Source organism: Spermophilus citellus (assembly GCF_964194105.1).
Source record: "Spermophilus citellus genome assembly, chromosome: 18".
In the NCBI taxonomy this organism is placed as follows: Eukaryota; Metazoa; Chordata; class Mammalia; order Rodentia; family Sciuridae; genus Spermophilus; species Spermophilus citellus.
In genome coordinates, this window is record NC_138200.1 from 18,608,131 (window position 1) to 18,620,697 (window position 12,567).

The following is a 12,567-nucleotide window of genomic DNA, read 5'->3' on the forward strand; positions in this document are numbered from 1 at the left end:
TGGTTATCAAAAAACAAAAGCACACTCCTATACTCTAGAAACTTGGGAGGCTTAGTTAGATAGGAAGATTGTAAATTTGAAGCCAGCTTAGGCAACTTAGTGAGATCTTCTCTCAATTTTTTTTTTAAAGAGACAGAGAGAGAGAGAGAGAGAGAGAGAGAGAGAGAGAGAGAGAGAGAATTTTTAATATTTATTTTTTAGTTATCGGCGGTCACAACATCTTTTTGTTTGTATGTGGTGCTGAGGATTGAACCCGGGCCGCACGCATGCAAGGCGAGCGCGCTACCGCTTGAGCCACATCCCCAGCCCTTCTCTCAAATTTTTTAAAAAATGAAATGGGTTAGAGATGTAGCTCGGTGGTAGGGCACCCTTGGGTTCAATCCCCAGTACTGGAAATAAAGAAAGAAAGAAAGAGAGAGAGAGGGAGGGAGGGAGGGAAGGAAGGAAGGAAGGAAGGAAGGAAGGAAGGAAGGAAGGAAGGAAGGAAGGAAGAAAAAAATTCCTTATTTTCAGCTGGGTGTGGTGGCAACATGTGTAATCCCAGTTATTCAGGAGGCTGAGGATCACAAGTCTGAGGCCAGCCTAGACAACTCAGCAAGAACCTATTTCAAAATAAAGTTTAGAGAGGGCTGGGAAGTAGCTCAGTAATAGACTGTCCTTGGGTTTAATTTCCAGAACTAGAAGGGAGAAATCCCTATATTCACTGAGTTTTCATTTGGTATGATTGTGGCTTTGGAGCCTGGCGTTCCATCTGTCTGCCAAACACTCCTGCTCACCTACCCAGCTTCCTTGCTGAGCATTTCCCTCACCAGCCAGCTCTATCCTGTCTTTGCTGATTTAGGCACTAGCCTTCTCCCTTGTTCCTCTCTTCTAGCTTTCCTGTACCACTCCTATTCAAAAGTAGAGCCCCTCCTCTCTGCCTGTAACATCTCTACCACAGCTCTCCTCACCCTGGTTTTATAAGCCTTCTCCCAGCGGGCTGTGGGAAAAAGCTGTTAGCTCAGTGCCTGGCACAGGCCTGCCCCAAAGGGCATTCACAAAGATGTTCACTGTTAAATAAGTGAACAAGCTAATGAGAGCAGTTTAAAACTTACATTTCTAAAGAAAATGGCCCTTTGAGAACCAATAGGCAAAGGCCTTCTGGATCCTATCCCATTTGAACACAGGGCCCAACCTCCCCAAAGTCAGTTACCTCAGCAGCCCCCCGCCAGGATCGCACAGCTTCCTCCAGTTCGGGTGTATGGCCCATGCCAGATAAGCCGCTGCCACCACTGTTCTTTTTTTCTGGCACAACAAACTCGGCAAAGCAAGAATGAGCCACTGGCTGGACCTTCTGTAATGCGTGGGTCAAAAACTGGAAATGGACTTGTACCACTGTCAAGAAACATCGCCCCAACACCTGCAAAAACAAGAAAGCCAGGGTTTTTTAGGTTGCAGGTTACTGATGGATCAGCATAATAAATTCAACTATCAATGACTATGGAATTATGAAATTATACAAAGTTAAAAAGTCGCCATGTTTTAGAAGGATCTGCCTTTGTTCTCATATTTGGACCTAGCTGCCTGATGCCTAGAAGTCAAAACATCTCAACCAAACAGCAAGTCCCCAGATTCAAATGAATCTTCCAACTTCCTGCCAAGTATCTGTATTCCTGTTCTCCACTCCTATCACCTGGACTCTGGCTCACACTGACCCTGGTTGTCTTTGAGCTCATGCTGAACTAGAGCAATCCACAATTCCAATTATGTCCATTCAGTGTTCAGAAGGCAAAGTAAAAGCCATGTGATTCAAAATCTGATATATCAGTGTGACTTATAAAAAAAATCCCATTGGAAATGGAATCTAAAGATACTGGTTATTTTAATAACAGTGTTAATATAGTTGTTAACATCATTGTAAGTCATATTTTCAATCTTAAGAAATAAAGCTGACAGACCAGTCTTGTAGGAGGCAACAAAACATATTATACAACTCTATTCACCAGTTTAGTAGGAACCCACTGACCTGATACATAGTGTTAACTGGTTAATGGCCCAAATAGGAAATTCATTTTAAAAAAAATACTATTCATAATACCACATTGACATATAGGGTTAACATGTAATTATATGTATGTACATACACACACACTGAAATATGTGTACTATAAACATTTTAAAATATGAAAGTACGTTTATCTGGCAATCTGGCATCAGCTGTTCTCTGACATTGTCTGTTGCTCCCTGTTTTCTTTCTTGCCTTAACCACAGCTACAATGTGTTCTCTAGGATTTCCTATTTCTTGTTCTTTAAAGGAGAGCAAGAATTTACCATACACAAAGCAATTTGAGCACAGATATTCCAGATTACTGACACCCCCCCCCGCCAAATCTCTCATAGCGCTTTTGCCCATACCAAATCTGACAATACCAACAAAAACCATTGTAACCCTTTCATCATGTTCCATCAAATTGAGATTTTGTTTATGTGTGTGTGTATATGTGGAAGGTATTTTTTCTTTTTTCATTGGCTAATATAGATGACTTACCAAAAATTACTTTATACATTTGCAATTCATCCAAATGGTAGGCACAAATGTGAGAAGCTTCACTGGCTGCCAGCCCTTAGTGCCCTGCCTTGGGAAGCTGGTGAAGGTTTGGAACTATTTCCATTGTTTTTTTGGGGGGTGGGGTGGGGGTGGGGGTGAGTGAATGTGAGGGTGGGGGGATGGGGGTGAGGGGGGAGTGAGGAGGGTGGGGGTAGGGCAGATACCAGGGATTGAACTCAAAGGCACTCACCACTGAGCCACATCCCCAGACCTATTTTGTATTTTATTTAGAGACAGGGTCTCATTGAGTTGCTTAACACCTCACTTTTGCTGAGGCTGGCTTTGAACTCAAAATTTTCCTGCCTCAGCCTCCAGAGCTGCTGGGATGACAGATGTGTACCACTGAGCCTGGCTCCATTGTCTTTTGAAGTACCTATGCTCCAGTCCATTTCTGCCCCTTGAAGCAGCCCCAAATATGATTCAACCTTGGATCTTTTACCTCTTAACACCCATGTCCGATGCTGTCTTTTACTGTACACCCTCTCCATCCCTACCAGTCAGAGCTCTGTTCCCTGGAGATACAGGAACAGGCCAACTCTCTGTATATACTTATTCCCTCTGAATCGTATTCCCCCTGTGGAAATCACCAGGACCAAACAAAAGCAAACAAAAGACCTCAAACCAAACCATCCTCTCACCGTAGTGAACAACCCAGATGCTGAAACCCCACCTGAACTTCCTGGGTTTCCACTTCCACCACATTCAGAGCTCTTCCTTATCAGTGGTCTATACTAGATTGGACAAGGTGAGGGACACAGGTAACGCACGCAGTCAGAAATACATGACATGAATAACCAAACTATGGTACCAGCCTAGGTGTCCATCAATGGATGAATGGATAAAGAAAACGTGGCACATATACACGATGAAGTTTTATTCAGTAAAAAAAAAATTAAAATAAAATTATGTCATCTGCAGGAAAATGGATGGACTCAGAGAACATTATGTTTGGTGAAATAAGAAGGTCAAGGGCTATATGTTTGTTTATTTATATATATATATAATATATACATATACATATATATATGTATATATTTTTTATGTAAAAGCTAGAGAGGAAAAAAGGAAAAGAAAAGTGGGAGTAGGGCTGGGGATGTGGCTCAGCGGTAGCGCGCTCGCCTGGCATGCGTGCGGCCCGGGTTCGATCCTCAGCACCACATACCAACAAAGATGTTGTGTCCGCCGAGAACTAAAAATAAATAAATAAATAAATATTAAAAAAAAAAAAGTGGGAGTAGATCTCATGAAAATCAAAGGGAGATCAGTAGAAGAAAGAGACCAAAAGGAAGGTGCAGAGAGAGGTGGGAAGAGATTGGGAGTGAAACTGGCCAAATTATATTATTATATTGTGTGCAGGTAAGCATATGTAACAATAAATCCCATTGTTACATACAATCATAATACACCAATAAATAATATTTAGTACTGTATGTAATCACAGCCAGCTTTAATTGAGCTCCCAGCTTGTACTTAAGCAATGCTAAAGATTTCACATGGGGGTCCTGGGGTTGTGGCTCAGTGGCAGAGCACTTGCCTAGCATGTGTGAGGCACTGAGTTTGATTCTCAGCACCACATAAAAATAAATAAAAATAAAGGTATTCAACAACTAAAAAAAAAATTTAAAAAAATTTTTCACATGGGTTATCACACTTAATCCTAGGAACAATCCTTGCAGTCATCCCTATTTTATAGACATGAAGACTAAGTCATACAAAAGTTATGAAACTTTGTCATGGTGACACAAACTGGATATAATAGTCATTTGAATTATCTTTCTGTGCCTTTAGCCAGTGTGCCCCCACTACTTCAACAGACTCGATACAGCTAAGGGCTAGTGGTACTAGATCAGGTACATGATAGAAATTCAACCTTAACTGGCACAGTTAAGTGTGTCCTGAAGCTCCACATAGTGCAGACACAGAGAAGTGATGCTGGCTCCTCAAGGACACAAATTCTTCATCTCCCTCCTAATCTGCATTTTGGCAGATTATGGGGAAGTGGAAAAGGAGGAGACAGTGAGGATGCCATGAACCATTTGCTCTGGGGTCATATTCTCACAACTTCTGACCAATAATAATGAATCATTCACCCTTACAAGAAATATATATGTGAATGCCTAATATATATAAAGCACAAAAGCCTGATAATAATATAAGAAAGAGAATAAGCAAGTCCCGAAACTCATTCTCAGGAGGGTAAGGGAGACAACAAAGTCATAAATGGATACACAAGGTCAGATGCTGTAGGAGAATGAACATCAAGGGGTAGGTGGTAAAGAAAAGGTTCTCTGAGGACATGACCAAGGGGAAAGAGATGGCTGCCCCTTCCTCTCATAAAGGAAATATTCTCAGAAATGCTTCTGATGGCCTGATGAAGGGTCCAGAATAGGACACTCTTCTGATAATGATGGTGTGGATTACATACCCACCTCTATGGAAGGATGGAGTCAGGGCAAGTCGTTTTGTTGCAGTGGTGAAATGGTGGAAGGGGTGGGGAATGCTGTTACAGGAATAAGCAGGGGGAAAGAGCCAAACAGCTGAAAAGGCATTTTCAGTGTGCTGTCCCCACCATTTATTACATGGCTGATCTTAGATGAGTCATGTAATCTAAGTGTGTTCTCTATAAATAAGAAACTATGATAATAAGAGTTCAGCTACCATGCACCTCCTTCCTCCTACCTATGATGTGTAACTCATCAACCCAAATTAGGATTGTGACAAAATATGTGTTGTAAATAATTCATTCAAAACCAATCAAGCCAAGTGCAGTGGCACACACCTGTAATCCCAGCCACTTAGGAAGCTGAGGCAACCTGGACAACTTAGCAACACCCTGTCTCAAAACAAAATAGAAATAAAAATGGATTGGAATATGGCTCAGTGGTAAAGTACCCTGGGTTTAGAACCCAGTACTACCAAAAAAAAAAAAAAAAAAAGCCAAACCAGTAGTTACTCCAGAAAAAGCTGTTTCAATGACTCTGCTCTTAAATTTACCTGAATAATGTAGGTGTAAACTTCACCTACTCAGGAAGACAGAGCTCTGACTTCAGGCTGCCTCTGCCCACCTTTTCTCTGATATCTTACTCTTAGCTTAGCTCCCCTCCTTTACCCAGGCGTAGGCCAGTCCTTGGGGGTCTTCCTAATGTAAATTTGGAAAAGTGTGACCCCAAGGCCTTAGACAGCTATTTTTTCTTTCACATGGAGAAAGTTTCTTGGTATGGGGTTCAACAGCAGAACAGATGTGACAAATTGCGTAAGAAAAATGAAAGGACTGTCAAGGACAGACATTTAAGTTTACAGTAACAATGAAACTCTATCAACAGCTATCATTGAGTGTTTAACCCACAACACATACCTTACATGGGAATGTGACCCTGTGGGCTGTGAGCAATTCTTGACAGCACTAAGGCTTAGAGATCAAAACAAAACAAAATAACACACACACACACACACATACATATAAACAACCTTGCTTAATATCAAGTAGGTAATAAGTCAAACAGAACTGGCCAGTTCTGTTTGACTCCAAAAAGCTGTGTTCAAATTAACAGGCTGCTCTGTCTCCCTACAATAAGATCCAGGGCGTAGACACAATAGTGGATGGACACCAAACATAAGGAGGGCTAGATTATTGATAACCACTGGGGATCTACTGAAATGGAGTCCTGTTTTCTGGAAATCCCCAATGGTGGCATTACATTGGCTGCTAAGTATACTATGCTCATAGATATAACCAGAATGACTTTTCTTTTTGGTGATTTTTATATTTAATTGAGATTATAAAAAGAGATGTTAATTTAAGGTCATCCAATTTTGAGCATCAAAAGACCACCCTCTCGGGGCTGGGGTTGTACCTCAGTGGTAGCGTACTTGCCTGGCACGCATGAGGCACTGGGTTCAATTCTCAGCACCACATACAATAAATAAAAATAAAGGTCCATGAACAACTTTAAAATATTAAAAAAAAAAAAAAGATCACCCTCTCTACACTACCATAGTCATTATAGGACATGCAGATGTCAACTCTAACTTCCTAGAGTATTTCAAATTTTAGTTTTAATTAACTCTTCTCTCTTGGGCTGGGGATGTGGCTCAAGTGGTAGTGCGCTCGCCTGGCATGCGTGCAGCCAGGGTTCGATCCTCAGCACCACATACCAACAAAGATGTTGTGTCCGCCGAGAACTAAAAAATAAATATTAAAAATTCTCTCTCCTTTGTAATGTTTTGAACGACCAACAATAAAATAAAATAAAATAAAAAAATAAAAAAAATTCTCTCTCTCACTCTCTCTCTCCTCTCTCACTCTCTCTTTAAAAAAAAAAAAAATTAACTCTTCTCTAGGCTCAAGGCCTGATTCAGTCCTTAATATCTGTTTGTGCTCATAAATATGGAGTGCCAAAGTCTACCCCATCTCTCAAAACATTTTGGATCTTTTCATATTAAAACAAGTAATTTCGGGCTGGGGTTATGGCTCAGTGGTAGAGTGCTTGCCTAGTATGCATGAAGCACTGGGTTCAATCCCCAGAAACAAATAAAATAAAAGTATTGTGTCCATCCACAGCCAAAAAAATTATAAAAAATAAAAAAAATAATTATAAAAAAAAAATAAGTAAAACAAGTAATTTCTCACTAAGTTCAGTGTTCTATTTAACTTCACTCAACCTTCCTCATATTCCTACTAAGAGCAAGTAAAACGGTCATATATCCATTTATTTCTGATCAGTTTAAAAGTTTGAGTGAGTGAAATGAAGTTGATCCTCACTGGGTCCTTTTATTAGAAATTCCAGAGCTATTCAATCATTTCTTTCTCTTTAATACTTATACCTTACGCATTACATTTGGTTCCAAGTGTCCTCAACCTTATTATTTATGGGGCCTTTTTTGTCTTTATAATTCCAGAGTCATTACATTATGACCTAGCCAACAGACCAGAATGTGATACAAAGACCTAAATGTATCTCCAGAGAAAGAAACAGAGAATACAGCAGACCATTCCTGAACTATGGAAAGTGCTGCTGATGATTATACTACAGTACTAAAATGTAAAAAACAAGCTCACTGAAACTAACATGTAAAATATTAACAAAAGAGGGCTGTGGTTATAGCTCAGTGGTAACGTACCTGCCTAGCATATGTGAGGCCTTGAGTTTTATCTCCAGCAACAAATACACACACACATACAGGGCTGGGGATGTAGCTCAATGGTAGAGTGCTCATCTCATATGTGAGAGACACTGGGTTCGATCCTCAGCACCACATAAAAATAAATAAATAAAATAAAGTTATTGTATCTATCTATAACTAAAAAAATAAAATAAAACATACACACACATCCACACATCCACAACAACAGAAAGCCAAAAAAAAAAAAAAAAAAACTCTCTGCAGTAAGCATTAACTTAAGGCACAGAGAAGCTGCCATGCTATATATGGGGGAAAGAACTAGGGAGAAGAAAAGACATGCCCAGAGGTGGCAGAGCCAACACCAAATGCTAACCAAGTCAGACAAAATTACATTCTGTCCTTGGACATGATGCTTTATTCCTAATGAAAATAACAGCAGAGACGCAATGGTTTTGACTTCTTAGGCTAAGCACTGTGGTGGATAAAACCCTTTATATCAGTGACACATATTCACTGTAAATAGATTGAGGAAAAGGATGAGGTAAATAAGCAAACAAATAGTACTAAATATTCCTAAATAGATATAACCATCGAGTATATGTTTCCTATGCAGCCCATATTTGTACATGTAGTTTTATTTTAAATGATACTGAGGGGTTGAACCCAGAGACTCACACATACTAGGCAACTACTCAACTACCAAGCTACATACCCAGCCCCTTTTAAATTTTATTTTGAGACAGGTTCTTGCTAAATTTCCCAGGTTAGCCTTGAATTTGTAATCCTCCTGCTTCAGCCTCCCAAGTGCCTGGGATTGCAGGAGTATGCCTTCAGGCCCAGCTACTGTGAATGTTTTTGGAAAAACTGTGTATGTTGTTGGGGGGTTTTTTTGGTTTTCTTTCTTAATTTTTTTAAAAATTTTTTTCAGTTGTAGATGAACACAATACCTTTATTTAACTTATTTATTTATGTGTGGTGCTGAGGATCAAACCCAGAGCTTTACATATGCTAGGCAAGCACTCTACCACTGAGCTACAACCCCAGCCCTATAAGTTGTATTATGGGTCCCTTTCCAAAATAAATTATATCAAAAATTTATTACAGTGTAATATGTGTTGAACACACAGGAAATTTCAGCTATGCTGCTATAAATCTTAACATAATAATAATGGTAATTATAAAAGATCATCCAGGGGAAAAGTAGAAGTCCATTCAAGGTAATAAAGTCCATATTAATTATGGCAGACAAAGGACTGTGTTGAGAAGACTGAGGCAGAAGGATCCTCAGCAGCCTGGGTAACTTATGGAGACCCTGTCTTTTTTGTTGCTATTGTTGTTCTTTTTAGATACACATGACAGTAGAGTGTGTATGTATGTACGTATATATATATACATACACACACACACACACACACACATATACATACATGGAGTATAATTTATTCTAATTAGGATCCCATTCTGTGGTTGTACACAATTTAGAGTTTCACTGGTTGTGTATTCACATATGAACAGAAGAAAGTTATGTCTGATTCATTCTACTGTCTTTCCTATTCCCAACCCTGTACTCTTTCCCTTTGTCTAATCCATTGAACTTCTATTCTTCCCTCCCCCGACCCCTTAATTGGGTGTTAGCATCCACATACCAGAGAGAACATTCAGACTTTGTTTTTTTGGGGGGACTGGCTTATTTCACTTAGCACGATAGTCTCCAGATCCATCCATTTACCAGCAAAAGCCATAAAGCCATTCTTTTTATGGCTAAGTAATATTCCTCTGTGTGTGTGTGTGTGTGTGTGTATCACATTTTCTTTATCCATTCATCTGTTGAAGGGCACCTAGGCTGGTTCCATAGCTTAGCTATTGTGAATTGAACTACAAACATTGATATGGCTCTGTCACTACAGTATGCTGATTTTACTTCCTTTGGGTATATACCAAGGAGTGAGATAAATGGGTCTAATGGTAGTTCCATTACAAGTTTTCTCAGGAATCTGGAGAAATGGAGGAGGAGGAAGGTGGGGGAGGAGATTCTGTTTTGAGTAATTTATTTTTCCCATTCAATACACAATTTTCTCAATAAACAAATTTATATTGTGGTTATATACTGATACAGGGAAAGGGTTAAAATATACTGAAGTTATTCAGACATCATATGGCCTAGGTGCCCTATAGTTCTAGGAATGTAGCTCAATGGTAAAGCTCCCCTGGGATAAACCTCCAGTACCAAAAGAAAAAAAAAATTAAGATATGGAATCCAAAAGTCATGAATACACACACACACACACACACACACACACACACACACATCACAGATACACAAACACATTTAAATATTGGAACTAAATGGATACTAAAAGAGTAATTTTGCACAAAGCAAAAGGAATGAGCCCAGAATACACCCCTAGGGAACTTAAAACATTTAGAGAAGAACAGAAGAAGGAGTCAGCAAGAGAGAAAAGAGTGGGAGCTGCAAGGGAAAAAAAAAAGAAGTTGTCACTTTCACCCAGGACAATGGTGTGTGCCTACAGTACCAAGTAACTCTGGAGGCTGAAGAGGGAGGATCACTTGAGCCCAGGAGTTTGAGACTAGCCTGGGCAGCAGAGCAAGACCCCATTCCAAAAACAGAAGTTGTTAACTTCTTTTTTTAATATATATGTTTATTTTTTAGTTATCGGCGGACACAACATCTTTGTTTGTATGTGGTGCTGAGGATCGAACCCGGGCAGCACGCATGCCAGGCGAGCACGCTACCGTTTGAGCCACATCCCCAGCCCCAGAAGTTGTTAACTTCTATTAAGAATATTTCATGGGGCTGAGGATGTGGCTCAAGCGGTAACGTGCTCGCCTGGCATGCGTGCTGCCCGGGTTCGATCCTCAGCACCACATACAAACAAAGATGTTGTGTCCGCCGAAAACTAGAAAATAAATATTTAAAAAAATTCTCTCTCTCTCTCTTAAAAAAAAAAAAAAAAAGAATATTTCATTATCAACACCTTACAAGCTACCTTAATGAGATACAGATCACCATCCTCATTTGGAAGGGAGGAACACTCCCAGCCATTTTATGTACATGATGATAACTGTGGCAAGAGAAGACCGGAGGACACCTCACCCCTTCTTGACAGCATCTGAGAAGGTGGTCCTCTCTCCCTATCTTCAAACACTTGCTCTGCCTGGCATTCAAGACACCACACTCTTCATCTTCTTACTGCTTCTTCAGTGGCTCTTCTTTCACACTCCTTGGCTGTTTCTTTGTCATCTTCTGACCTCTAAAAGCTGAAGTGCCTCAGGGCTCACTGTTCTCCAGCTAGACTCATTTGATGACCTTGTACAGTTTTGAAGCTATTGATTGCTGGCCCCGATTTTTTGGACATCATCAGCCCTCAACTCTAAATTTGTATTCCAACTATCTACTCTTAAATCACCCCTCAGTGTCTATTAGGTATCCCAGACCTATGATTCTAGCCTACTTTTCCTCCACTGCCCACAGTCTCAGTACTACAATGAGTGACCCAGGTGCTTGTGTGTGGCTCTATATACCCACACACCCACACATACACCTATGGCAATACTACATTCAAAAGACAATTGCTGAAATACCATCAAAAGGAAGGAAAATTTGATACATGCTACAACATGGGTGACATTATTTATTTATTTTTGAGACAGCGTCTCCCTAAGTTGCTTGGGGCCTTGCTAAATTGCTGAGGCAGGCTTTGAACTTGTGATTCTCTTACTTCAGCCTCCCATGTTGTTGGAATTACAGGCATTCACCACCACTCCCAGCTCAACATGAATGAGCTTTAAAAAGCATTATGCTAAGTGAATTATGCCAGTCACAAAAGGACAAGTATTCTGATTCTATTTATATAAGGTTCTAGAGTAATCAAAATCATAGAGAAAGGGCTGGGGTTGTGGCTCAGTTGTAGAGCACTCACCTGGCACATGTGGGGCCCTGAGTTCGATACATGTCACCACATAAAAGAAATAAAGGTATTATGTCCAGCTAAAATAAAAAATAAATACAAAAAAAAATCACAGAGACAAAAGTAGAATAGTGGTCCCTGGGAAAAGGGGGAACTGAAGTTATTGTTTAATGGGTTTGGGAAGATGAAAAAGTTCTAGAGATAGATAATCGTAATGGTTATATGATGATGTCAATGTTGTTAATGTTACTGAACTTGTATATATAAAAAACTGCGCTGGGGGTGGGGATTATGGCTCAGTTGGTAGACTGCCTCGCATGTACAAGGCCCTGGGTTCAATCCCCAGCACCACAAAAAAACAAATCAAAACAAAACAAAAACCTATATTGGCCACAGTGGCACTCGCCTATAAACCCAGCTGCGTAGGAAGCTGAGGCATCTAACCATTAGTTTAGATCTTTAGATCATTAGTTTAGAGTTCAATACCAGATCTCGAGTTCAATACCAGCCTAACGAGGCCCTAAGCAACTTAATGAGACCCTTTCTCTAAATAAAATATAAAAAAGGGCTGGAGATGTAGTTCAGTGGTTAAGCGACCCTGGGTTCAATCCCCAGGACCAAAAAAAAAAACTTGCTTCTAGTTTTTTCTTCTATAACCATTCTAAGCCATGATCATCTTTTGCCTCACTAAACTGCTGAGGTTGGCTTTGAAGTCACAATCCTCCTGCCTCAGCCTCCCAAGTAGCTGGAATTACAGGCATGCACCATGGAACCCAATAGTAATGCTCTTTTGGGGGGGGGGGCGGAGGATAAAATCCAGGAACTCTCACATGCTAGGTGAGTGCTCTATAACTGAGATATACCCTCAGATCTAGTAATGAACTCTTATCTGGTCTTCTTGCTTCCATTCATTTAGGATCAGGTTTA

At 40.1% G+C, this 12,567-nt stretch overlaps 1 protein-coding gene across 5 annotated transcripts in view; it reads right to left on the minus strand.

The window, feature by feature from the left end:
• GARRE1 (granule associated Rac and RHOG effector 1) overlaps window positions 1-12,567 on the minus strand; it is a 90,469-nt gene that overhangs the window by 32,400 nt on the left and 45,502 nt on the right. For all 5 annotated transcript variants that reach the window (XM_081274342.1, XM_081274346.1, XM_081274344.1 and 2 more), the window contains one exon: window positions 1,193-1,399. In XM_081274342.1, the coding sequence (XP_081130468.1) occupies window positions 1,193-1,399 (207 nt within the window). The remainder of the gene's footprint in view (window positions 1-1,192; window positions 1,400-12,567) is intronic.